The 27,545-nt window shown below is 44.9% G+C and overlaps 1 protein-coding gene across 2 annotated transcripts in view; it reads left to right on the forward strand.

Annotated features, from left to right (window-relative positions):
- Positions 1–27,545, forward strand: part of ATP6V1C1 (ATPase H+ transporting V1 subunit C1) — a 360,600-nt gene that overhangs the window by 222,542 nt on the left and 110,513 nt on the right. For both annotated transcript variants that reach the window (XM_069220590.1, XM_069220591.1), the window contains 2 exons: positions 9,469–9,562; positions 14,259–14,356. In XM_069220590.1, the coding sequence (XP_069076691.1) occupies positions 9,469–9,562; positions 14,259–14,356 (192 nt within the window). The remainder of the gene's footprint in view (positions 1–9,468; positions 9,563–14,258; positions 14,357–27,545) is intronic.

Here is a 27,545-nt window from a genome sequence, read left to right on the forward strand (position 1 = left end):
CTTAGGGACAGGGAGTAGGCCCAGCAAATAGTGTTTCATTGCTACCTGCACTCGCACAGCCGTGACCTCCATGAGTGCCTCCACTTCCTAACGCCAAAAGGATTGGACAGATCTACAGACCCATGCCATATGATCAAATGAAGCCGACGGCACCCCACAACGGCCACAGCTGTCAGGTCTTGGGGGCATATTCTATGCAGGCGTTGAGGTGTCAGGTATGCTCTATGCAAGTAATAGAAGTGTGTCAACTTAAATTGAGCATTGCTAGTCGCATCTTGCACCAGTGAACAGGCTCTATTCCATTCCCCATCCGTGAGTGCTACTCCCAGGTCAGTTTCCCAGCAGCCCCTGCTTCTCTGCATCCCAGTTAGCCTGTCACCTGTGAAAGCTTTATAAGTTCGGGACGGGAGACCGCGGTCACCTCCAGGGTCAAGAGGAGTCACCATGAGGTGGTATTCAGCTGGCTCCTCTGGAAATGGTGGCCCAAATCTCTCTGGCCGTCCACAAATGTTTCCATACTGTAGGAACTGCTCCCGACCTACTCCAAACAGGGACTCCGCTTCTTCCCTTGTAATAAACGTGCCATTGTGGTATAAGTCACCCGGATTATTACAACCCCCTGCGCGCCACTTCGCAAAATCCATCACCTCAGCGGCCTTGGTAAAGGGCCGGATCCACCATAGTGGAAGCAGGCATGCGTACGGGGCACTGCGTAGAACCCGCACAACCGCACTCTCCCAAGCTCTCGACACCTGTTCTACCAAATAGGGGGCACCCTGTGGAACCCTAAAGCCCCCCATTAGCATATGCTGGAGACACTCCACACAGACAGAGCCAGTTAACAAACCCTTTTCCCAATTAGGAGTGTCCTCCCACTACCGGACTGCATACTGTAGTAACCCCGCTAGGTAACATAGGTAGAGGTCTGGCAGTCCCAGACCCCCACTAGCCAGGCCCAATTTCAGGAGTTCCATGTGGACTCTGCATCTTTTGCCCACCCAGACTAGAGGTAATAGTAATCTATCCAGCTGCCGGAATAATGAGAAAGGAAGCTCACAGAGTGAATTCTGCATAACATACAGGCACCGGGGGAGAACGATCATTTTACTAAGTGCGATTCTACCCATAACTGATAATGGGAGAGAGGTCCGGAATTGAACAGAGGCGCGGAGCCCTTGTCGTAGTTTAGACTCTTGCTCTGAGCAAGACTGCTGGTCTCAGGATGACAGTACTTTCGTTTGTAGGTGACTAAGTCTTTTCCTACAACTAGTTGTAACTGTTGTCCAAACCTTACCGGCTCACTAGCAGTACCTCACCAGAAACACAATAGTAAAAGGTGATTTGTAGCAGTCGCTTATGCATGGACTCAAAGTAAGATATCTCAGGGTTGTCGTGGTTAAACGGAAATTACCCTTTTCTCACAGATATATTATGTCTCATACAAACAAAGGCAATAAGACAGATGCAGTAAAGTTATAATAGTTTTTATTTAACATAACTGCCATTTGCGATAAGTTGCATGAACTGCAATGATTAGGATAATGAATATACCAAGCAACAGTATTGTGAAGAAGAGAGTCATGGTTATAAAGACCCCCACCATTTTTGCAATATATGAAAGAAATATATATATATATATATATATACGATATGGAATATGCCCTAATACCCTAATGAGAATATGCCTAACCTCCTACCTAAAGGAGAGCTGGGTTTGCTAAACCTAATCTGCCAAAGCTGTGTCCATGAGAGGAGCCCCTAACCCTCGTTACCTTGGAATGAGGTCTCTATCTCAGACTCTGTAGGGACACGAAGACTGGGTCAGCATCAAGACGACTGCAGCATCGATATCAGCGATGGTGGCGATGCCCTCTGGTCGGAATCCCTCTGATTATCTGTCTAAAGTGTGATGTATTTATACAGATCTACAAGGTCCCCTGACGTAGGTGTAATTCAAAACAATAGATAACAGGCATGCTTGGAACGGCAATTAATATCAACAATCCCTCGAAAGCATAGAGAGGGAAAATCCCTAAGTGTGAACATCTACTGTTTGTTTGTCTTTCGTGCTTGATCTTGACGCCTTGGCGCAGTGACACTGATAATAATACTCATAACAAGTGGCCTAACTATAAACAAGGCCGCATTCTTAAAGGAAATAAATAATTAAATGGACTAAGACAGAGCAAGCTAAGTAGGTTAAAAGTCACTAGTTGACGGGGGCACGAGTTTACAAGCCTACGGCTAAGCTAACTCCTGTTATCCCGTTAAAACAAACTAGGATTCACTAATCTATCCAGCTGCCGGAATAATGAGAAAGGAAGCTCAGAGTGAATTCTGCATAACATACAGGCACCGGGGGAGAACGATCATTTTACTAAGTGCGATTCTACCCATAACTGATAATGGGAGAGAGGTCCGGAATTGAACAGAGGTGCGGAGGCCCTCCAGTACTCTTCCCATGTTTAGAGTAAATTGCAGTTGTGGGGAGTGCATCACTTGAACGCCTAAATATGAAAAGGACTCAGTCTCCCAAGACAGCCCCAAACATGGTAGCTCTGGTGCCGCCAACGTCGACAGACCTGCCATTGGGAATAATACAGTTTTGTGCCTATTGATTCGGAGGCCTGACACCTGCCCAAAAATGTCCATCATACCCAACAAGAGGGGTAGCGCTTGCTTACGGGTCTGTGACATACACCAGGGCATCATCTGCATACAGTGATATTATATGCGTTCTTGTCCTCATACGGATGCCCCACCTATCCAGCCCAGACCGTAGTTGTATGGCCAGAGGTTCCATAGCCAACGTGAACAGCAGTGGCGACAAGGGGCACCCCTGCCATGTGCCTCGTTCGATAGTAAAGGGCTCCGACACTATCGCCCCCGTACGTACTCTCGCCTGAGGGGCTGTGTATAAAAGACGCACCCAGGATGAAAAATACGGTGCCTATACCCATCCTACGCATCACCTCCCTTAAGTATTCTCTGGGTAAGGTGTCAAGCGCTTTCTCCATTTCAATACCCACCAGGGCTGCGGGAGTCGCAGGTCTTGTGTAGTTTGTGTTAAGCGCCGTATATTCATATGGGTGCCCCTCCCCGGTATAAATCCGCATTGATCACCCTGTACTAAATGCCACCACTCGACTCAAACAAGAGGCCAAAACCTTAGACAATTTATCATCCACATTTAGCATGGATAACGGTCTATAGGCGCCCGGGTCGTCCTCTTCCTTCCCAGGTTACGGTAGCATGACTATCAGTGCTTCCTGCATATTCTCCGGGAGAAGGTCCTCACTACGCACCTCATGAAGCATTTCCAGCAGTCGCAGCAGAATCACAGCGAGATGAATTTGGTAAAATTTGACTGTAGCCCGCCAGGACCGGGCACTTTCCCGGACACCATTCCTCCCAATGCCTCCACTAGGTCGTCCAAGGGCATCTCCCCTTCCACTTCCCCCGACTGGGCCTCCATAAGGCGCGGCATCCGAAGTCCATCCAAGTACTCCCGTATCCGGGTCACACCTACATCACATGGTGTGGCATAAATAGCCCGAAGGTGCAAATTCACCCGCAGCTGTCCTAAAATATTTTCTCCTGAAGGACCGTGGAGCATCTGGATGATAGGAATGGGACGCTCCCGCCGGAGGAGCCAAGCCAACATACGCCCGAGCTGTCCCACTCCCAAAACAGCCGCTGCCTACAATTCCGGCAGACATAATTATCCAGTCTATCCCAGAGGTCTAAAATTCTGCCATGCACCTCAAGGCAATCCGACTCGGACGCGTCGCTGTTATCTACTTGGTGCTGTAAGGCTGCCAATACGTCTTCCTGTTGCGTGAGCTCCTGGTCCAAGCGCTTCCTGATACCATACGTTTTACTGAGGCTTTCCCCTCCGATAACCACTTTCAATACCTCCCATTCGACGCCTTGGGCCATAGCCGTACCCCAATTTGTACTACAATAACCATTCAGCACACTTTGAAGGTCTTGTTTATATTCGGGATCACCCAGTAGGTCTGGCCAAAGACGCCACAGGGGGATTGCAGGCTTGGGTATCTGTGTTTCACATTCCAAAAGGAGAGGGGCATGGTCTGATAAGAACCGGACCTGATAAACAACACGGCGGATGTCAAGCAATCTGCCATTGGCAAGGAGGAATTGATCCAGGCGGCTGCAAGGGTGAGCGTGTAACATGAAAATATTCTAGAGATGGGGTACATCTCCCTCCACACATCCACAAAGTGTAAATTCCTCATAACAGTCTGCAGTTTGGCAGTCATGTGCGACTTAGTGTTCATCTTTGGCGGGTCCCTATATAGGATTCCGTCTAGGACACAATTAAAATCACCAGCCCACAAAATGTGCATCCCAGTGTAAGATATTAATTCCTGTTGGAGCTGATGATAGAACCCCGCATCATCAGTGTTAGGGGCATAAACATTCAACAGACAGAGCTCCCGGCTATCTAATACCCTATGTAAGAATATGTATCGGCCTTGCACGTCCACTTTTAGGCTTCTTAATGTAAAGAGAGTCCCGGGAGCAATCTAAGCAGAGACCCCCCTAGCATAGGAGGAATAGGTCGCCGTATAAAACTGTCTTCTGCACTTTTTGCGCTTCATTTTCTATCAAATGTGTCTCCTGTAGGAGAGCAATATGTACGCCAAGCCGCTTAAGATATGTGTGTACTCTGTAGCGCTTCACAAAGGAATTCAATCCTCTAACATTCCATGTAACTATGAGTGTCAGGGTACCCACCATATTCTGTTCCACTCCACCTGGTCCACTACTGTGCTCGAATGCCCCCTCCTCACCCACATGCAGCCCCCGCCCCAACACCACGTGCAACCAGATGATCCGATGCCTTCACAGCAAAAGAATGCCCACAGTGCTCACATTGACAAAAACAGAATACCAATACCAACTAGAACCCACATAATACTCCCCCATCCCACCCTGGGTAAACACCACCCACAACTAGTGTCTGCCCAATCGTGTGTGTACCCCACTATCACTTCTAGTGCCCAGAAGTGGGGAACAATTGGCGCTCCCGCTCGATAGCCAGATTCAGGTCCGGACTACACTGCAACACTCCCAACACTCACTAGTCGGCCGGCCCGCACACAACATGTTCCCAAAAAGTGAATTAACAACGGGGGGTATCACAGGCCCACCACTCTGCCACGGTCCCAGACCAACCGCCAACTCGGACCTCCGCATCCCTAGCACCTAAAGGCAGCAGTAGACTGGAGAAAGAGGGCCATAGGGCCAGACGAGAACCAACAGAGGGATGACCCCCGAGCATTGACCCAGAACCAAAGTACTTGTCTACAACCATAACGGAAGGTCCAATAAATCATTCAGGTGACCTCGGCTTCCCCTTCTAGAGACAAACAACTTGCGACACAGGGGGATCCGGAGCACCAGGACACCTCCGGCGTGACAGTTTGAACCAAAAGTTTAGCCTCTTCACACTCCTGTCTCCTACGCTCAAGACTCAGAGTACCGTCCGAGCGCACAATCACTCGGCTTCCACAGGCGGCACAATGGTGTCTGGTACTTCTGTGCGCTGCAATTCGCACTTTCACTGTCTCTCGGAGTCTCCCACCACTCTCCCCCCCCACCCCCCTCCCCCCCCCCCAACTGGGATTCCGGCATTCCTGTCCCATCATTCAACTCCAACCAGCCCCACGCTGCTTCAGGAGATTGAAAGAAATGTGAACAGCCCGCATGAAGAACCTTCAACTTGGCTGGATACAACAACATATAAGTATAGCCCAGGTCTTTTAGCTTACGTTTAACACCAACATATGACTGACGCTGGAGCTGCTGTCACAAACGGATAGTGTGATTCTCAAATGTAGGATCTCCATATTTGTGCACCTCCTGCAAGATTGCGTCTCGGTCTCTATAGTTAAGGACTTTGGCTATGATCGTTCGCGGAGGGGCTCCCAGTGGCGGCGGCGGTGCCAAGGCCCTGTGTGCACGCTCCACCACAAACACAGCCAACAATGGGGCAGCAGGCAATGATTTATGGATCCAGTCCTCTAGGAAGGCCTCAACATTCGCCCCCTCTACTCCTTCGGGTAAGCCCACTATACGGAGGTTACAGTGTCTCGCCCTACCCTCCGCATTCTTGACACGCGCTTCCAGTGTGCGCGTTTTAGCTTCAAGGATGGCCTCTGATGCCTTCAGCGTGTCCTCATCAGACTGCATGCATGTCACTTTTTGCTCAGTGGCCACCGATCGTTCCACCACTACCCTCAAATCGGCTCTCAGCAGGTTGACTTCTACCGCTATGGCTGCAATCTGAGTTTGCGTTGCCCGGCTAGATGACTCAATAGCAGCCAGGATTTGCGCCCCCGTGGGCTCCGCTCCCTTCTCCTAGGGGCCAGGGGTATCTTTTTGCAGACTCGCTCCTGCACTCTGCGCTGTGTATTGATCCATCCGTGTTTGCTGCTTTCCCTTATTCGCTCTGTCTCTTCCCATGGTGCGCACTTGATGAGGTGCCTGCTACAAGCGAATACCGTGCACCACACTACCAGGCGCAGTGTAAGTGGTCGAACTCCGTGCCCTTGCCACGCACCACCGCCTTGTCCCCAACTGCCTCACCGGACCATTACAGGATGAATACTGGCACAGGCAGTAGCAGCGCAGGCATCGTCCTCTGCTAAATCTGGCTGTCTCACAACCAGCCAGTCTCACACTCCAGGAGCCGGGCGACACAGGGCCACCCAATCGAAACACCGCTGCAGAAGGGGTACTCCCCCAGAACAAGCTCAACGACAGTCCCCAGCTACCTTCGCACGTTCAGTGCCGCTCCGTCCGTCTCTGGCAGCCCAAGCGCCCTCCTCAGCTGGTCAAGGGGCGACACCCTGCAGGATCCAATTCACCATGATGGACCTCCACGCCTTGGGGAGGGGTCACCTCCAGCTTCATGCAGGGGGGAGGAGGAGGAGGGTGGTACGGGGGGGCGTCCAGACCTTAAAGGGCCCCCCTGACAGGGACACTCCCCCCTAAGTTGCGCCTCACTACCTATTCAATCAGTCGACTTTGGCTGTTTTTTAAAATGTGCAAGCAATCGTGGCCGCCATCTTGGGGTCAGGCGCTCTTCACATGCGCTCCCCCGCAGCGCGATCGCGACGCCTTCCACCGGTTGTTGGTGCTCGCTCGCTCTCCCCTCCACTCGACTCCAGGACCCATCTGCAGGGTTCACGGGGGCCCAGGGCAGCAGGATCGTGGAGGATGCCGAATCCGGGGCTGGGAGCACTCCTCTAGTGCTGCCGGTCGGCCATCTTGCCGGCCACACCCCCTTCCCTTTTATGCTTGATGTAAGGCCACCTCTTGTAACTGCTGCCCACGCTTCATCAGGGCAAATAATGCAGCCCTAGTGATTGCCTACAAAAAAACTGAAAAGGCACAGCTGCAAAGCTCCAAAGCTGTGATTGCACAGTGCACTTCTATTATTTAAAATGGTTAGTCTTTGGAGCAGTTTAGAATGCTCCACTGTGTCAAAGGCCAACGAAAGGTCCAAGAGAAAAAGCTCAGCAACTCTATTCTAGCCCACTGTGGTTTTAACGTCTTCCCAGATAGAGATTAGGACGATTCAGTTCCTCCTCCTGCACGAAAATCAGTTTGGAAGTCGGAAAGTATTGAATTGCCTTCAGTGCATTGTAATATCTAGTTGAAAGCTGCTCTTTCTGTTAGTTTGCCCAGAAATGGCCAATTTGCTATGGGTTTGTAGTTGTTGGTGTCTTGATTATTCAGGGTGAGTTTTTTTATTTTTTTATTTGTTAAAGGGGGCGTATGTATGCCTTTAAAAAAATATATATATTGTTTAGGTCTTCTGGGAAAAGTCATGTTGTTAAGGAGTTGTTGAGGAGTGTTAAAGGGATGGCTGCTGAAGCTGATAGGATGTTTTAAATCACTTTCATGCGTAAATTAAAAGATATTATTTTAATCTCACAGTAGTATGTTGGTAAAATTATGCTACATAATATGCACCTTACTTGATTAATGTACAAAGTGTTAAGTGTCAATACTGCATGCGTAATAGCTTCACTATGAGAGTATGATTATATTTTCAGCACTGTTGGGTTCAGGGAATAATACTAGAGGGCAACTGGGGAAATCCTTTGCATATAAAGAGCACAAAGGCACTAAGTAAAGCACCAATCAGAAAAGTTTCACATGATGTCCAGTCAGGAAAGATGCCTCTGAAAAGGACCAGGTTGTCCCTGCTCAAAAAAGTACATCCTGCTGAGAATTGTTCTCCTTATTTTGACTTTGTATTGTACACCTTGCATCGCTCACAGCCTACAGCCACATGCTCTGTCAAATATACCTCCCATCCCATTTGTTTGTGTTTTGAAGTTCTAAAGGCTAAAATTAAAATCTGAGAAACTCTGCAAGACGTTTTGCATATCTACTACAAACCACATGTTCAGGTAACAGTCCCCTTCCCAGTGGTTAGAGGACACGAGCAATATGACAGAATAGGAGATGATTACTGTAAGGATTTCCCAACCACAGCATCTAGAATTGAAGAACAGATTCTGCATTGGCCGTGGGATTTCTTTCCTGTAGCGTCCTGCTTCGTTTGATGCATTGCCAGTTAACCCAGTGCGCTCCACCATAACTTGAGGTATTACCACAAGCCCTGAAATGGCCAAGTGATAGAAATATGGAAAGCCACCTGAGAGAGTGATGGTTCAGTCTCGCTAAGGTGTCACAAAGCCTCTTTATCTCAGTATATGAAAGAAAGAAATTGGAGTTTTTTAAACCTGTTGGAGAAGAGCTGTAGAGGCATTTCGAAGATGGGAGAGCCCAGAAGAAATGCACCCAAATTCAGAGCGAAATTGCCTGCAGGAGATCTAAAACCAATACAGGACCACACTCCTAATGCAAAGCTCGTGTCAACACATGGGATGAAGTTTTAAGTCTATGATGATGGTGCTAAATATGTTTCATTTACCCCATCCATAAAGAAGGCAGGAGGGAGAAAAGAAAACATGCCCTCAAAAGGGGTGTTGATGAACTTGATCATTACAATTAAGCGTGAGGTTGGATTTCAAGAAATAATTGCCCACCACAAACAAGAAAGGAACAACCCTACTACTTTCATAATTATATTGAAAGTGAGGTTAATTAAATACCTGCATGAGTTGGCAGATAAATTTACATCCACGTGAGCCCACAGCAAGGCACCATGCTGCATGGCTAAACAAAAGTTCCAATTGGAAAAATTAGACCTGTGCTCCTCAGTGTGCAAAACGTCACACACTTTCAATTGGTTCTAGATTTAATGCAAACATTTGAAACAGAAGCTAGCCGTGACCCGTATTCTGTGTTGTCAATTGAATGCAAAGGGCAGATCCAGGAAAATGTTATTATCACAAATGCCTTTACTTATATTGGTTGGAATGAGACCGTTTCTTGGTGTATAATCAGTTCCTTCTTTTGTAGGTTTGTGGTCCGTGATTTCCATTACAATGAAGAGGAGATGAAAGCAGACAAAGAAGAGATGACCAAGCTCTCTACTGATAAGAAGAAGCAGTTTGTGTGTACACTTAAACATATTTAAAATTACACCCTGGGGGTAGATTGTCAGATTAGGGAAGATTAGATTATCCTTTTGGATGATGGCAGATTGATTTTTGCTAATTTCTTTCTTTTTCATCTTTGACTAAGAATATAATTTAAGATTTTGTTGTACTTTCTAAGGAAGCTTCACCAGTCAGTGTGGTAGAGAATGTCCTATACCTTAGATTCTTTACACAACCGCGTAGTCAGATGCAGAATTCATCTATAGTTCCATAAGGCAGACGTCACAACTCTGAGCCATAACATCATCTGCAGAGAGGTGAAATAATGCATTGGCGAAATATTACAAAACAAACTTTATATTCCCTCAGTACCCTTGAGTTCTTTCCCACCTTCCCTTATGCCACCTTACTTTTATGGTCCCTAGGAAGTAACCACTCTTTTCTTCAGAAATGTCTGTCTTGTGAAAAACTCACTGCCTGCACACTTCTCTACTGTATCCTTGCAAACACTATGGGGGTCATTCTGACCCCGGCCGGCGGCAGAAGCCGCCGGCCTGGCTGGAACCGCCAGAATACCGCTGCGCGGTCAAAAGACCGCCGCGGGTATTCTGGGTTTCCCTCTGGGCTGGCGGGCGACCGCCAGAAGGCCGCCCGCCAGCCCAGCGGGAAACACCCTTCCATGAGGATGCCGGCTCCGAATGGAGCCGGCGGAGTGGAAGGGGTGCGACGGGTGCAGTTGCACCCGTCGCGATTTTCAGTGTCTGCATGGCAGACACTGAAAATCTTGGTGGGGCCCTGTTATGGGGGCCCCACGACACCCCATACCGCCATCCTGTTCCTGGCGGCCAAAACCGCCAGGAACAGGATGGCGGTATGGGGGTCGGAATCCCCAGCTGCGCCGCCATGGAGGATTCCCCAGGGCAGCGGAAAACCGGCGGTACACCGCCGGTTTTCCGTTTCTGACCGCGGCTGTACCGCCGCGGTCAGAATGCCCAAGGGAGCACCGCCAGCCTGTTGGCGGTGCTCCCGCGGTCGTTGGCCCTGGCGGATTTTACCGCCAGGGTCAGAATGACCCCCAATATGTTTCTAATACCTTTACCTCGAATATACCATTCAAGCGTTTTTTTCTGTCACTGGATCTACTTTGATTATGGGTTCCTTAGTAACACAATACGGAATAATACTGCAAAAAAGCAATTATTTTGTGATTGTTCAATTGGGAAGAATTGGACTCAAAATTATGCTGCAACACTCAGACTGTAAACTAAAATGAGTAACTGTCCAATTTGCAATTTAATATTCAAGTCCTATAATAAATGCATAGTCTAAGCAGTCATTATTATAGAGTATAAAGTGGTTTAAAAATATCTCGGAAGAAGGAAAGCTCTGGAAAACGTCCTCTTTTATAGTATAGCTAGTGTTTGTTACTAGTAGCGCCCTTTCTTCAAACCTGCTGCTGCCAGCCGATGTCACTGGGGTGGATTGCCAAGGGCCAATGTCTGCAATTATTATTTCAGAATCATAAGTGTGGTTCCCAAACTGCCATAGTATGGCAGTTTTAACAGTGGCCATTCATGTTGATTACTGCCTGGATCCATTGATGTTTGTTACTACCAGAGTACAGTGTAGATGTTCATTCTTCCCTGAATTCAGTTTTAATGCTCTTTGATGCTTGAGGCCTATTATGATCCTTGCTATTTGGGACCACTGATGCTCATTGGTTTCTGGGGCTATTGGCACCTACTACTTACGGAGGGGCCTTGTAAGCTCATTTCTCCTTGAACCCATCGCTGTTCATTACTTACTAGGGCCATTGATGCTGGGAATGTTGAAGCTCGTTATTGCTCAGTATTTTTATATTCATTAGTTTTCAGAGTTCATTACTTAAGGCTCATTTCTGTCTGGGACCATTGAGGTGCGATTCTCATTAATGCTGGAGTCATTGAGGCTTATTACTTTTCAGTGCCATTTATAATGATCACTTCTTGTGGCCATTGATTCTCATTAATGTCTAGGGTCATTGATGCTCATTAGTGCCTGGGCCCATTGAGACTTGTTGCTGCCTGGGATTTCTAATGCCTGTGGCCAGTATTGATGCAGGCTACGTCCCGAACCCACTGATATTCATAGCTGCCTGGGGCTGTAGAGGCTCCTTAATGCCTGGTTACTGGGCACATTGATATTTGTTACTTACTGTGGCCAGTAGTGATGCTTGTTACTTATTGAGACACATTACTGCTTGGGTCCTTAGATGATCATTAAAGGAAGGAGCCATTCACCATACTTGCTCTCTGGGTCTATTGATGGTTCTTGTCACTTTAGGTTCCGCAATGCTGGGTTAATACCATTACAATAATAGCTGGATTTGATGTGTGGCTTTCCCTGACCTAATCATTGATAGTTAATGTTTATGTATGGGTATTGCAAATATTAGTGAAAGGACCGTTATTGGGGTTCTTCTGGTTGTGGTCCGCTCATTTGACTTTATGTAGTTCCCATAAGTACATGATGCATAGTTCCTTTTTTAGGGCTGCCGCTTTTTCTTGCAGACATACACTTGGTGCCCCGAAGAATTATGCAAGTTTTAAAAAGGTCAAGCTTCTCTGCAGAACATGTACAATTTAATTATGGCCCCTTCTCTTTACTATTTCTTCTTAAAATATTTTTCCTTCAGTTTTTTTCCCCCGCCCTGTGTGAAGGATGGACCTTGTTTTCTGTTCAGTGTTTTTTATACAATTCACAATGGTCCTATGAAGAAGCAGTTAAAATATCTTTCCTGTAATCCTAGTTCTCGGTCATAAATATCTTAATTAGATTCATAAAGCACTTGGCTTTCTTCCTGGTGAGAGTAGAAGACAATTAAAATGTTGACAGAGATTGTTACCCTTTGTCACACATTTAAATGAATTGATTTTCATTCCACTAAATTGCCAGGCTCCTGCAAAGTGACAATGGCAGATTTCTGCTCAGTAAGGTTTTTGCATATCATCCTGTTTGTTCGTTTTTCCAGGGTAAGAGAGCTAAACTAGTGGATCATTTTACTTTTACAATACGTATTGTATTTAGAAAAACAGTCAACGTTATCATTGAAAAGGGAGTTTCCTTTTTAAAATAAATGTTTCTGGTGTCCTTAACATTGATGAGGATAGTCTGTGTTAATATAGGTACCTATGATGTATTTTAAAGTATTTAAGTTCTGGTACAGTGGGTTCTTTCCTCTTAATGGCTATGAGCCTTCAAATGCAATTGCACAAATAATTGGAGGGCTGGTGCTAGAATAAAATACATCTGTTTTTAAAAAGGAAACATTTTTGGGGATCAGCATGTATGCTTTCCTCTCCTACAAACGCATTTTGCATTTATTGTTTAAGTGTTTTAAAACACATTTCCTATATCAATTCACAGCTTTTCTATTCCCAACCGTAAATAACGATGTGGTTAGATTTGGTGTTAAAAAAACACATGCGTTTGCACTGAACAGTCATAATGGGCTTGCTTTTTCAGGTGTGATAAAACTGAACTAGTCTTTGTTATTGTCCTTCTTAGTGTTCCATGTTTGATGTCTGGACAGTTTGTTGTCATACCATTTCCAGAGGAGTTTTGCTCCAGTCAGAATGGTGACTAATGATAGTTTTTTTTTTTTTTTATCTTCTTAATGGAAACAACATGTATGGGTGTTTCAAATTGTGATAATACGGTTCCACACACTACAAAACTAGGTTTTCTAGGATGTGAAAAAAAAACGATTTTGTAATTTGACTCTACAAATGTCATCCAGTAAGTAAATAAAACGTCTTAATTTGCTAGACATTTGTATGCTTTTATCACACTGCCTCCTAAAACGCCATCACACCACCCTCATACCTCTTCTGCCTCCCTTTCCCCAAACAAATGTTTTTCCAAAGCAATGTCTCCAGAGGTGTGAGTGCAAAAGTACATTAATAATTTCACTTTTTTTGCAGTGCTACATGATGCTTTTTTGGTCAATTCTGGCAGTAGAATCAAAATGTGGATTTATTTTTTTTAATTCAACAGCTTTTGTTTTGGCAGTTTTCATTGTACAGAAACATAAGATAACTTAGACAAGCTTAATGAAGCATCCAGCATTCCTGAACAGTATGGCTGTTAGAGACTGTGAGCAAGGATTCTATAACAGCATATTATACACTTAGCAACAGAAGCTCTTAGATCTAGATGAGCATCCAAAAAATTATAATAATGCAGTATGTCATTAAAGAAGCACAATCCAGCAATACTGAATACAAAACCAAACAATAAGAGCATGTTGTCCTAGATTGAGTCAGAGCATAACATTCTTTCAATCAGCCTGAGGGGAAGGGCAGGGAGGGGCACCGAGGTAATAGAGAAGAGAGTTGGGCGTAGGTATGAGTGGGAGGGGAGTAGCGCGGACCTTAGGTGTCCTCTCTTGTACGCGTGAACCCCATAGACATAATCTTTTTTTAAGATGTTTTACCATATAACTGTTTCTTGGAGATGGCAATCGGATGGCTTTTCCCCCTTTTTACCTTCTTGAATATTCTCATGATTTACTGTAAACCTTTACATTACATTTCTAGTAGGCTTTTGGTGACTTTTAGTAAGATAGTAAGGAATACAAAACAAATCCATAACTAAAGTATTGTATATTAATGATGGACATTGTAAATTATGAATTTAGTATTGTTAAACTTTGTTCTTTTATTTTTACAGGGCCCATTAGTTCGATGGCTAAAAGTGAATTTTAGTGAAGCTTTCATCGCCTGGATTCATGTGAAAGCACTCAGAGTTTTTGTCGAATCCGTACTAAGGTACACCAATGAAATAGACATGAACAAGTTTGTTGTGGATGGAAGGCTTGCCATTGTATTGATATTATCGGAAAGTACTACAGTTTTTTCCTATCATTTCTGTGAGGAAACCATAGTGCTGGTTTTAGGGACATGTTTTGGCTCATGGCAAGTAAAGACAGACAATGACCATCAGATTGTAGATTGTTGGTGGGATGGATGCAAACCTTTTATCTTTTTGAGTGAATCTGGAATGTTTAAACTTAATTTTTGACATGCATTGCTAAAGCAGGTTTTTTTGTATTTATTAAATCTGTCTCGTTACTCTATTATTGATGAAACCACACACTTGCTCCATCTGTAGCACTTTTCAGGAAGCTCTTTTTGTTTTGTATAATCCATTTGCACGGCAAATAAACAATCTAGCAACTGGTCTTCATCATAATAAATATCATATGATAGTACAGGTAAAATATTGTGTTTTAGATTATTCCTCTACAAATTAGCTTAATGAAGTATCATTACCATGTCGTCATCAGTCTGTACAGATGGTTCTACGACAGTCATGCTTTTTGGCTTCCCATGTTAATTCTTTGTACAAACAAGCTCTGAGAAATGCTTTAAGGACTAGGTCAGAGAGGTGTTAATCTATGTGTCCGTTGAAAGGTCCTTTATTCATTTTTTTCCTCCACCAGGAGAGTGATGTTCCTAATTCAAACATTGCTTCTCTTCAACCCAAGAAATGTTTGGGTGTTGTGTGTTTTTCACATTTAGGGGCACATCATGATCCCATTCTGCGCACTTTGCTAAGCAGAAGGGGCTGTGCTTTTTTGTGTACAGCACATAGCTTACCATTAAAAAAATATCTGAGTTACTACGTGAGCTGCAGAGAGCAGAGCTTTTAAACACAGTGCAGTAATTCCCCCTTCATGTTTCTGTGCCCTGCTTTCAGGAACAGAAGCAGAGATTTTTCGAGTTATTGTTTTCACTCTGTACTCAAAAGCTAAATCCACAGAACCAGATCATATCATCACTCCTAATGTGCACTTTTTCTTCATACTTTTTTGGCTCAAGTATGGGTGCCCCGATTTGGTTTGAAGAATCACTGGGAAGCTTTGTGAAGAGTAATGCACACGGGAATACTCTCAGGAAACATCTGTTCTATATTGTTAGTTAGTCTTTGCTGATCGATTAATTGCCACCTGCATGTGTTGATCACTTAAAACTGCTGGTTAAAATAATTTAAATTTGCAAGAAAACATCATACAATGGGGATATGCCGAACATAGTCTGATACATAATTGTCTAGATGTGTTGAGAATTTTAATAGAAGTGTAAGATAAAAACCTTACAAAAAGCAACATTGCAGCTGAACTTTAATGCTGAGACCTGAAAACACAGCCACGCTGCTTCCAGGTTCTCCTCTGATAAAAAAGAAAATCACCTGTAGATGATATTGTGTTTCTTGACCTCCTGCCAAGAGATCTTCCGTACTTAATATTTCTATCGAATCTTCACATATGTCTTTCTCAGTCATTACTAAGGCACTGCAGCTGAGAACCTATGCACATTTTTTTGCTTCTAATACTTGGCTTGGTGGAAATTGCACAAGAGAAGTTTCTTTGTCAAGCAATGACTAGATAGCCGCCCATAGAATGCAATTTGTTTTTAAACCACCTGAATAAACTCCAGTCTTCCTGCTTGTAGATCCAATGTTAGATTCTGTAATCGTTTGTGATGACATGCATCTGCCCATGAGACACCCGGATACAAAAAAGCGAGAGGCTTATTGTGGGAGGAAGCAAGGGATTGTGGTCCAGCACGTACAGCTTCTAAAGCTGCAAGAGCTTTATTGACAGGTTCATTTGTGCTTTGTGGAAGAGAATCCATCTCTTCCAGAATGATTTACAGCATTACAGGAACCAAGACTGCTCTGAAATACGTAAGTAATGGGCTCCTTGTTTCTAAAAAGGTCAGTAATAACGCTACAGGAGCGGCACCCAGCTCTCTAATAGAGTACAGCCACAGTAAAGGTCTAAGCAGATTGAAAATTGCATCTATTAAAAATGATGGCCAACTACATCTGCATACAAGGTCAGAGGCCGGGATTATAAAACTGTTGACCTAGTACAGACCATATAATTGCACAGATACAAATATAGAAGAAATATGAGGTGTCAATACAGACAGAGGCTTCAGACCTTTCAGTGGTCATGTAGAGAGCTAACATCAACACTAAGAGCTTCAGCAGCAGCACAACCAGGGGAAATCACGAGGTAAAGGTTCTCAGCAGTCCAGTTCGGCTGGGAATCCCATATCCAGATCAAAACTGTGACTTCTTAACTTCATTCTGTAAAAGTGTTAATCCAATGGGGCAAACGTCTGCTTCCATTGTAGGTGGCAAATCATGACCAGTGACAAATGAGTGCTTAAAATTGTATGGGTTTGCTTTTCGTTTCAGGACACCACCACAGTCCCTACCCCAAATTGCTGCACCCAATTTTGTTGTCAAACAGCTGCAAGTAAAACATCTATACGTTTGGAGAAAAAGCAATAGAATTTGTCCCCTCAGCCAATCAAGGAAGTAGGATATATTCCACATACTTCCTGATTCAGAACAAGTGTCAAAGGTAAACGTTAAGACCTATCCTGGTTCTGAAAATATCATACATGAAGCTCAAAGTTGTTCATTTAGTGCTTAAAGCTTTTCTGCCATCCGTAAGGCTAAACAGATTTCTATTTCAAACAGTACAATTATGTTGCATTGCTTGAGGGGGTACGTAGGGAGCAAGATTCTGTCTGTTTTTCTCTGGATGCCCCATCAATCTGAAATCTGCTTCTAGTGATACTTATCATTCAAAACATTTTAACTCCCAGAATTTAACAATAAAGTGGACTTGTTAAGCAGTCTTTACAATGAAAACAATAAAGGAGTCCTCAAAAATGAATTCCTGCATGTGGGTTTTACAGAATTGGGACTTTCAGCGGATAGATTTGTTTTCTACAGCTGAATATACAAAATGCCCAGACTTTGCCTCCGGCTGACCAGAGCAGGGCTCCCGGTACAGAATTTTGGTCAGGGAAATTTCTTAATTTTCCACAGATCTCTCGAATATTGTCAGTTTTCATAAAACTGTGGCAATCCAATGCCAGATTGGTTATGATTGTTCTCAAATGACCCAGGCAGTGATAGTTCAAAGACCTGTTTCTAATGTCATCAAGACCACACAAGAGGCTTCCACGTCGACCAAAATTACTGTTCAGAACTCCAGGACTAAGAAGCGCCAAGTGATTCCTCCCATCATGACACCTTTCAGCGTCTCCTGAGTATGAATATTCTGGATATCTAAATCTACCCCTTCAGTGTAGTGAAATTTTAAAAGATGCCAAGAGACCTTCTATGAAATCTGCATACCTTTTTTTTTTTTTTTTTTGTGAAATAGGTTTTCCTTATTGTGGCAGAAACAAAATGTAAATCCAGTGACCTGCCTAGAAAAGATGATACTTGAAGCAAAGCTGCAGTTCTCTGGGAGCAACAACTGCAGGTCATTCTCAGGTGCCTTTTGCTACTATACTGAGGATAAAGAATTTTCCATGAGAACTCAATCTGGTCATTTTTCAACTAACTGCTTCTGCTTTTGACTCAATGTATATGGCTTCTGAGAATCACCCCATTTTTTAAATCCAGCAGAAAGCTTTCTCTATTCCTTAGCTGCTAAGATAGTATTACGTTTTTGTCATGACTGAACTAAAGAGATTAAAAAGTCCGATCAACTGTTAACTTGAGGCCTTTACTTACTGGTTTTGCCTTGTCAAAACAGTCCCTTGTAAGATGGATTTCTTGTGTATTGTCTTTTGCTGCCTACTAGTAAATAAAACTTTGTCAGGTAAACACGGGGCATATTTCACTAGAGAGAAAAGCTGCTACTGTGGCATGGATAGGAAAAATGCAAACTGTAAATCTACTCAAACATTTATTAAAGACTATTGCTTAGATTTGGACTCCAGCTGATACAGCAGAAGGTCAAGCTGCCTTAAAGTTTTTTTGTTTTAAAGTTATTCATGTGTTCATGTGATCTGTGTTTAATATTTTCTGGATAGGTTACAAGTTAATGGGCTGAGTGTGCTACTGTATTTTTAAATTTGACTCTCAAGGAAGATCCCACAATGAAGAAGGAAACATTACTTGTAATAACTGTTAGTTCTGCATATTATGATTAATTGAAATGCTAAATTACTCCAGTATTGAATCTTTCATAGATTCACATGCTTGAATCATTCCCCGTTGTCGAGATGGGAGTCCCACTGTACCTTAGAAAAGCAATGCAATTATAGGTATAGACTAGAAAGGCCCTAGGCCCTTCGGTCTAGTAACATATAATAGTTGTAGGAAGTCGGCTCTGTATATACTATTTCAAAGTAAGAAATAGTGTGCACAGAGTCCAAGGGGTCCCCTTAGAGGTACGATTGTGGCAAAATTAGATAATTCTAATGCTCTATTTTGTGGTAGTGTGGTCGAGCAGTAGGCTTATCAGAGGGTAGTGTTAAGCATTTGTTGTACACACACAGGCAATAAATGAGGAACACACACTCAAAGACAATTCCAGGCCAATAGGTTTTTAAATTGAAAAATATATTTTCTTAGTTTATTTTAAGAACCACAGGTTCAAGATTTACAGTTAATATTTTAAATGTAAGGTACTTCACTTAGATACTTTAGGAACTTTGAATGAAAACAATAAAATGGACAGTCTTTGTTAAAATGGCAATAAGCTATTTTCAAAGTGGACACAGTGCAAAAATCAACAGTTCCTGGTGGGGGTAAGTATAGGTTAGATTAGGAGGTAAGTAGAACACTTACAAGTCTCAGTCCTGGGGCATAGGCAGCCCCCCGTTGGGGTTTCAAGGCAACCCCAAAGTTACCACACCATCAGCTCAGGGCCAGTCAGGTGCAGAGGTCAAAGAGGTGCCCAAAACACATAGGTGCCTATGGGGAACAAGGGTGCTCCGGTTCCAGTCTGCCAGCAGGTAAGTACCTGTGTCCGCGGGGGGCAGACCAGGGGGGTTTTGTAGAGCACCGGGGGGGACACAAGTAGGCACACCAAACACACCCACAGTGGCACAGGGGTGGCTGAGTGCAAATGTGCAAAGCAGGCGTCAGGTTTTGTATAGGTTTCAATGGAGGGATCCGGGGGTCCCTCTAGCATTGCAAGCAGGCCCAGGGGGGGCTTCTCGGGACAGCCACCACCTGGACAAGGCAGAGGGTCGCCTGGGAGTCGCTCCTGCATTGAAGTTCGGTTCCTTCAGGTCTGGGGGCTCCGGGTGCAGTGTTGGTTCCAGGCATCGGGTCCCTTGTTACAGGCAGTCGCGGTCAGAGGGAACCTCTGGATTCTCCCTGCAGGCGTCGCTGTGGGGGCTCAGGGGGGGTCGTCTCTGGTTACTCACGGGCTCGCAGTCGCTAGGGAGTCCTCCCTGAGGTGTTGGTTTTCTGCAGGTCGAGCTGGGGGCATCGGGTGCAGAGTGTAGAGTCCCAAACTTCTGGCGGGAAACAAGAAGTCTTTGGAAGTTGCTTCTTTGTTGTAAAGAAGTAGCTGGTTTTGAACAGAGCCGCTGTTCAAGGGAGTTTATTGGTCCTGTAGTCCAGGGCAGTCCTCTGAAGCTTCAGAGGTCGCTGGTCCCTGTCGGATGCATCGCTGGAGCAGGTTTTTGAAGTTGGAGACAGGCCGGTAGGGCTGGGGCCAAATCAGTTGTTGTCTTCCTCATTCTCTGCAGGCTTGTAGGTCAGCAGTCCTTCTTCTTTCTTCAGGTTGCAGGAATCTAGTTTCCTAGGTTCTGGGGTGCCCCTAAATACGGAATTTAGGGGTGTGTTTAGGTCTGGGAGGGCAGTAGCCAATGGCTACTGTCCTTAAGGGTGGCTACACCCTCTTTGTGCCTCCTTCCTGTGGGGAGGGAGGCACACATCCCTATTCCTATTGGGGGAATTCTCCAAACTCAAGATGGAGGATTTCTCAAGGCAGGGGTCACCTCAGCTTAGGACACCTTAGGGGCTGCCCTGACTGGTGGGTGACTCCTCCTAGTTTTTCTCATTATCTCCTCCAGCCTTGCCGCCAAAAGTGGGGGCAGTGGCCAGAGCTGCGGGCATCTCCACTAGCTGGGATGCCCTTGGTCGCTGTAACAAAAGGGGTGTCCTTTGAGGCTCACCGCCGGGTGTTACAGTTCCTGCAGGGGGAGGTGAGAAGCACCTCCACCCAGTACAGGCTTTGTTCCTGGCCACAGAGTGACAAAGGCACTCTCCCCATGTGGCCAGAAACATATCTGGTGTGTGGCAGGTTGGCAGAAACTGGTCAGCCCACACTAGAAGTGGGGTAGGTATCCAGGGGGCATTTCTAACATGCCCTCTAGGTTTATGTTACAATAAATTGCACACTGGCATCAGTGTGCATTTATTGTGCTGAAAAATTTGATACCAAACTTCCCAGTTTTCAGTGTAGCCATTATGGAACTGTGGAGTTTGTGTATGACAAACTCCCAGAGCATATACTCTTATGGCTACCCTGCACTTACAATGTCTAAGGTTTTGCTTAGACACTGTAGGGGCATAGTGGTCATGCACATATTCCCTCACCTGTAATATAGTGCACCCTGCCTTAGGGCTGTAAGGCCTGGTAGAGGGGTGACTTACCTATGCCACAGGCAGTGTGAGGTTGGCATGGCACTCTGAGGGGAGTGCCATGTCGACTTAGTCATTTTCTCCCCACCAGCACACACAAGCTGGCAAGCAGTGTGTCTGTGCTGAGTGAGGGGTCCCTAGGGTGGCATAAGACATGCTTCAGCCCTAAGAGACCTTCCCTGGCATCAGGGCCCTTGGTACCAGGGGTACCAGTTACAAGGGACTTACCTGAGTGCCAGGGTTGTGCCAATTGTGGAGACAAAGGTACAGTTTTGGGAAAGAACACTGGTGCTGGGGCCTGGTTAGCAGGGTCCCAGCACACTTTCAAATCATAACTTAGCATCAGCAAAGGCAAAGAGTTAGGGGGTAACCATGCCAAGGAGGCATTTCCTTACAATAGTTTTTTTTTTAAATGTATTAAAAAGGTACCAAACGTAGGTTTCAGCCAATCAGGCTGCATCACCCTCTGGGACACACAGACGCACACACAGACGCACACACAGAGGCACACACAGACACACACAGTGGCATGTGTAGCTGCAGATACACATGCTGTGCATTATGCTTCTGCCGTCTAGTGTTAGGCTCGGAGTGTTACAAGTTGTTTTTCTTCAAAGAAAGGTTTTTGAGTCACGGGTTTTCTTTCCGCCGTCTGGTTCAGACGTGTTTCCTTTCGCTCCGAAAGTTCGATTTGGAAGACTTAGAAAACTCCTTATTTTCGTCGGTATTGTATCGATCGGATTACATCTTCCATCGACACATCGATACCGTTGGAGAAGACAACTTTACTCGCCCTTCGGACAAGCAATAGAAGCCGTCCCACAGGAAAAACATGATTTCATGGCAACATTAGACCTCATGGATGCGTTCTTTAATATACCCATCCATCCTGCGCGCAGAAAATATCTCAGGTTTGTCATTCAAGGAAAGCACTATCAGTTCAAAGTGTTACCCTTTGGAATAACAACAGCACCAAGGGTATTCACAAAGTGCCTAGCAGTAGTCACAGCCTACCTAAGAAGACAACATAAGCATGTCTTTCCATATCTAGACGATTGGCTAATAAAATCAAACAGTCATTCGCAGTGTCAAAACCATACGCATTACGTTATACAAACCCTGCACACGCTAGGGCTCTCAAATTACCAAAAATCGCATCTACAACCTGCATAAATACAAGAATATCTGGGGGCAATACTAAACACTAAAAAAGCACTAGCATGTCCAAATATGCAAAGAATACAAGCATTCCAAAACATAATCAATCATATTGCAATTGTTCCACATGCAAGACTAAACATGCGGCCCTTACAACAGTGCCTTGCACAACAATGGTCACAAGCACATGGTCTCCTTCAAGATCTAGTGTTGATAGACCGCCAAACATGCATGTCCCTTCAGTGGTAGAATTCCACAAATCTAAACAAAGGGCGGCCATTTCAAGACCATGTGCCTCAGACCATAATTACAACAGATGCATCAATGATTGGTTGGGAAGCTCGCCTCAACAATCACAGCATTCAAGGAAAATGGAATGCAACACACAGACAGCTACACATAAATCCCTTGGCGTTGTTAGCTGTCTTCCTAGCACTCAAAGCTTTTCAGCCTCTTCTCACGCAGAAGAATGTCCTTATCAAAACACACAACATGTCGACCATGTATTACCTAAAAAAAACAAGGAGGGACACATTCGTCCCAACTCTTCCTTCTAGCCCAGAAAATCTGGAGATGGGCAATCCACAACAACATTCACCTGGTAGCACAATACATTCCAGGGATACACAACCAGTTGGCAGATGTTCTCAGCTGAAATTATCAACAAACACACAAGTGCGAAATTCACCCTCAAGTACTTCAAAAATACTTTCAACAATGGGGAACACCAAACATAGATCTGTTAGCCGCAAGCAAAAATGCAAAATGCCAAAACTTTGCATCCAGACACCCACATCCCCTATCCAAAGGCAATGCTCTATGGATCAATTGGTCAGGGGTATTTGCTTACGCTTTTCCCCCTCTTCCACTTATTCGGTTTGTAGTCAACAAATTGCGTCAAAACACACTCAATATGATACTGATAGCACCAGCGTGGGCCCATCAACCGTGGTACACAACATTGTTAGACCTGTCATTAGTACCACACTCCAAACTCCCAAACAGGCCAGACCTGTTGACACAAAACAAAGGACAAATCAGGAACCCAAATCCCAACACACTCAATCTTGCAATTTGGTTCCTGAGGTCATAGTTTGGATATTTTCAACTACCATCAGAATGTATGGAAGTTATTGAGCAAGCAAGAAAACCGCTACTAGACCGTACTATGCTAACAAATGGAAAATATTTGTATATTATTGTCAGTCTAAACACATTGACCCTCTTACAGCATCAATACAAGATATTGTATGCTATTTACTTCATTTACAAAAATCACATTTAGCAATCTCTTCCATAAAAATACATCTTACTGCAATTTCAGCATATTTACAAAATGTACAGCACAGCTCCTTATTTAGAGTTCCTGTAATTAAAGCTTTCATGGAAGGCTTAAAATGCATTATTCCACCCAGGACACCTTGGAATTTAAACATAGTTCTTACGCAACTTGGGAGTCCACCATTTGAACCTATGCACTCATGCCAAATGCAATTCTTAACATGGAAGGTTGCCTTCCTAGTCCCAATTACGTCACTGTGAAGAGTCAGTGAAAGTCAAGCATTCACTATTGAAGAACCGTTCATACTAGTACACAAACATAAAGTTGTACTAAGAACAAACCCTAAATTTCTTCCAAAGGTAGTATTGCCTTTCCACATAAATCAAACAGTGGAACTACCAGTCTTCTTCCCACAGCCAGATTCTGTGGCAGAAAGAGCTCTACATACACTAGACATTAAAAGAGCACTAATGTACTATATAGACAGAACAAAACCATTGAGAAAAAACAAACAGCTGTTTGTAGCTTTTCAAAAGCCTCATACAGGTAACCCCATTTCGAAACAGGGATTAGCAAAATGGATTGTAAGATGCATACAAACATGCTACATTAAAGCCAAAATACAACTTTTAGTTACTCCTAAAGCACATTCTACAAGGAAAAAAGGTGCTACAATGGCTTTTCTAGGAAATATACCAATGGCTGAAATATATAAAGCAGCTACTTGGTCAACACCACATACATTCACAGAACACTACTATGTAGACGTTTTAGCAACACAACAAGCCACAGTAGGTCAAGCTGTCCTCAGAACATTGTTTCAAACAACTTCAACTCCAGCAGGCTAACCACCTCTTTTATGTGAGGACAAGCTGCTTTGTAGTCTATGCACAGCATGTGTATCTGCAGCTACACATGTCACTGACCGGAAAATATCACTTACCCAGTGTACATCTGTTCGTGGCATGTTCCGCTGCAGATTCACATGCACCCTCCCACCTCCCCGGGAGCCTGTAGCCATTTAAGTTGCAATGAAAAATTGTAAATATGTAAATAGACATTCCTTTAGCACAAACTATGTACATACATATCTATTCTATTGCATGGACATCTTTAGTATTCTCATTCTACCACTCCTACCTCACCCTATGCGGAAAACAATCTAAGATGGAGTCGATGCCCATGCGCAATGGAGCCGAAAGGGAGGAGTCACTCGGTCCCGTGACTTGAAAAGACTTCTTCGAAGAAAAACAACTTGTAACACTCCGAGCCCAACACTAGATGGCAGGAACAGTGCACAGCATGTGAATTTACAGCTGAACGTGCCAAGAACAGATGTACACTGGGTAAGTGACATTTTCCATATATATATATATATATATATATGTTCGATGGCATGTGTAGCTGCAGATACACATGCTGTGCACAGTCCGCCGTCTGGTGTTGGGCTCAGAGTGTTACAAGTTGTTTTTCTTCGAAGAAGTCTTTTCGAGTCACGAGACCGAGGGACTCCTCCCACTTTGATTCCATTGCACATGGGCGTCGACTCCATCTTAGATTGTTTTTTTCCCGCCATCGGGTTCGGACGTGTTCCTTCTCGCTCCGTGTTTCGGGTCGGAAAGTTAGTTAGAATCTCGGAAAAAAACATCGGTATTGTTTGCGTTCGGTATCGGGTTAGTTAGAACAAATCGACACCGAATTTGGAAGAGCTCCGGTGGCCCTTCGGGGTTTTTTCGATCCCCCGTCGGGGCCTGGTCGGCCCGGCCACGTGCGACTTCAAGGCTCATGGAACGGACCCCATTCCGCTTCTGCCCAAAAAGCCACCACAAGTATCCGTATATGGATCACCATCTGGTCTGTAACTTGTGCTTGTCCCCCGAGCACAAGGAGGATACTTGTGAAGCTTGTCGAGCGTTTCGGTCAAGGAAGACGCTGAGAGACCGAAGAGCCAGGAGACTACAAATGGCGTCCACGCCGACAGGTCAAGATCGTTTCGAGGAGGAAGAAGAAGCTTTCTCCGTCCGCGAGTCGGATTCAGAAGAACTCGACCCCGAAGAAACAACCAAAACCGTGAGTAAGACGTCGAAAATCAAGACTCACGAGAAGTCTACAAAAGCCCAGGGGGCGCCACCGCCAACAGGCCATGGCTTAACCCGAAAAATAGGTGACCCATCCAAGGCACCGAAAAAGGGCATGCTGGTGTCGAAGTCATCCGACTCTGGTCGAGATACCGCCACACAGCAACCTCGGAGCCGAGACAGCGGCTCCGAGAAACTTCGGCACAGAGACAGCGTCACCGAAGAATTTCGGCACCGAGACACCACGCCGAAAACAAAGAAGGTTTCTTCGGAGCCTAAAAAGACTTCTGAAAAGGTTTCTGTTCCGAAACAGCCAGCATCGGAGCCGAAAACTAGTTCCTATACAGAGGAACAAGGATTAACCTCCCAATTACATAGATTTGGAGAGGAGCTTCAAGCTGGAGAGCCTGACTACACACAAAGAAGGCTTCATATTCATGAGGACACAGGGAAGATAACCACTCTTCCCCCAATCAAAATAAAAAGGAAACTTGCCTTTCAACAAAAGGACAAGCAACCACAGGCAAAGGTGGCAAGGAAAACAACCCCACCACCGTCTCCACCACCATCAATACATGCATCACCAGCAACAACTCCATCACTGATGCACTCACCAGCTCATACCACAATGAGTCAGGATGATCCCGATGCATGGGACCTCTACGATGCTCCAGTGTCTGACAATAGCCCAGACTCTTATCCTACAAAACCGTCACCACCTGAGGACAGTACATCCTATACACAGGTGGTCGCAAGGGCAGCAGAGTTTCACAATGTCTCCTTACATTCGGAACCAATTGAGGATGACTTTCTTTTTAACACCCTATCCTCCACCCATAGCCAGTATCAATGCCTTCCCATGCTCCCAGGAATGCTAAGACATTCAAAACAAATTTTTCAGGATCCAGTTAAAGGCAGAGCCATAACTCCAAGGGTGGAGAAAAAATATAAGCCACCGCCCACAGATCCAATATATATTACAACACAACTAACACCAGACTCAGTAGTTGTGGGGGCAGCTCGTAAGAGAGCCAACTCTCATACCTCAGGCGACGCACCACCTCCAGACAAGGAGAGCCGCAAATTTGATGCTGCGGGAAAAAGGATTGCAGCACAAGCAGCAAATCAGTGGCGTATTGCCAATTCACAAGCACTTTTGGCAAGATAAGACAGGGCTCATTGGGATGAAATGCAACATTTCATCGAACAATTACCCAAGGAGTTCCAAAAAAGAGCGCAACAGGTGGTGGAAGAGGGACAAAGTATCTCAAATAATCAGATACGGTCTTCCATGGATGCAGCAGATACAGCTGCAAGGACAATAAACACTGCAGTCACAATACGAAGACACGCATGGCTGCGCACTTCTGGGTTCAAACCAGAAATCCAGCAGGCTGTGCTCAATATGCCGTTTAATGAACAGCAATTGTTTGGGCCGGAGATAGACACTGCCATCGAAAAACTCAAAAAGGACACCAATACAGCCAAAGCCATGGGCGCACTCTACTCCCCGCAGAGCAGAGGCACATTTCGGAAAACACCTTTTAGGGGAGGGTTTCGAGGTCAACCCACAGAAACCACAACCTCACAAACCAGGCCTACCTACCAGGGTCAATATCAGAGGGGAGGTTTTCGGGGGCAATTTAGAGGGGGCCAATTCCCAAAAAATAGAGGAAAATTCCAAGGCCCCAAAACCCCTCAAAATAAACAGTGACTCACAAGTCACACACCCCCATCACATAACACCTGTGGGGGGAAGACTAAGCCAATTTTACAAACTTTGGGGGGAAATAACAACAGACACTTGGGTCTTAGCAATTATCCAGCATGGTTATTGCATAGAATTTCGCCAATTCCCTCCAAACGTCCCACCGAAAACACACAATATGTCAAAACAACATATAGATCTTCTAGGACTAGAAGTTCAAGCATTGCTACAAAAGGACACAATAGAATTAGTACCAATTCAACAAAAAAACACAGTAGTTTACTCACTGTACTTTCTAATACCCAAAAAGGACA

Source organism: Pleurodeles waltl, chromosome 2_2, assembly GCF_031143425.1.
Source record: "Pleurodeles waltl isolate 20211129_DDA chromosome 2_2, aPleWal1.hap1.20221129, whole genome shotgun sequence".
In the NCBI taxonomy this organism is placed as follows: Eukaryota; Metazoa; Chordata; class Amphibia; order Caudata; family Salamandridae; genus Pleurodeles; species Pleurodeles waltl.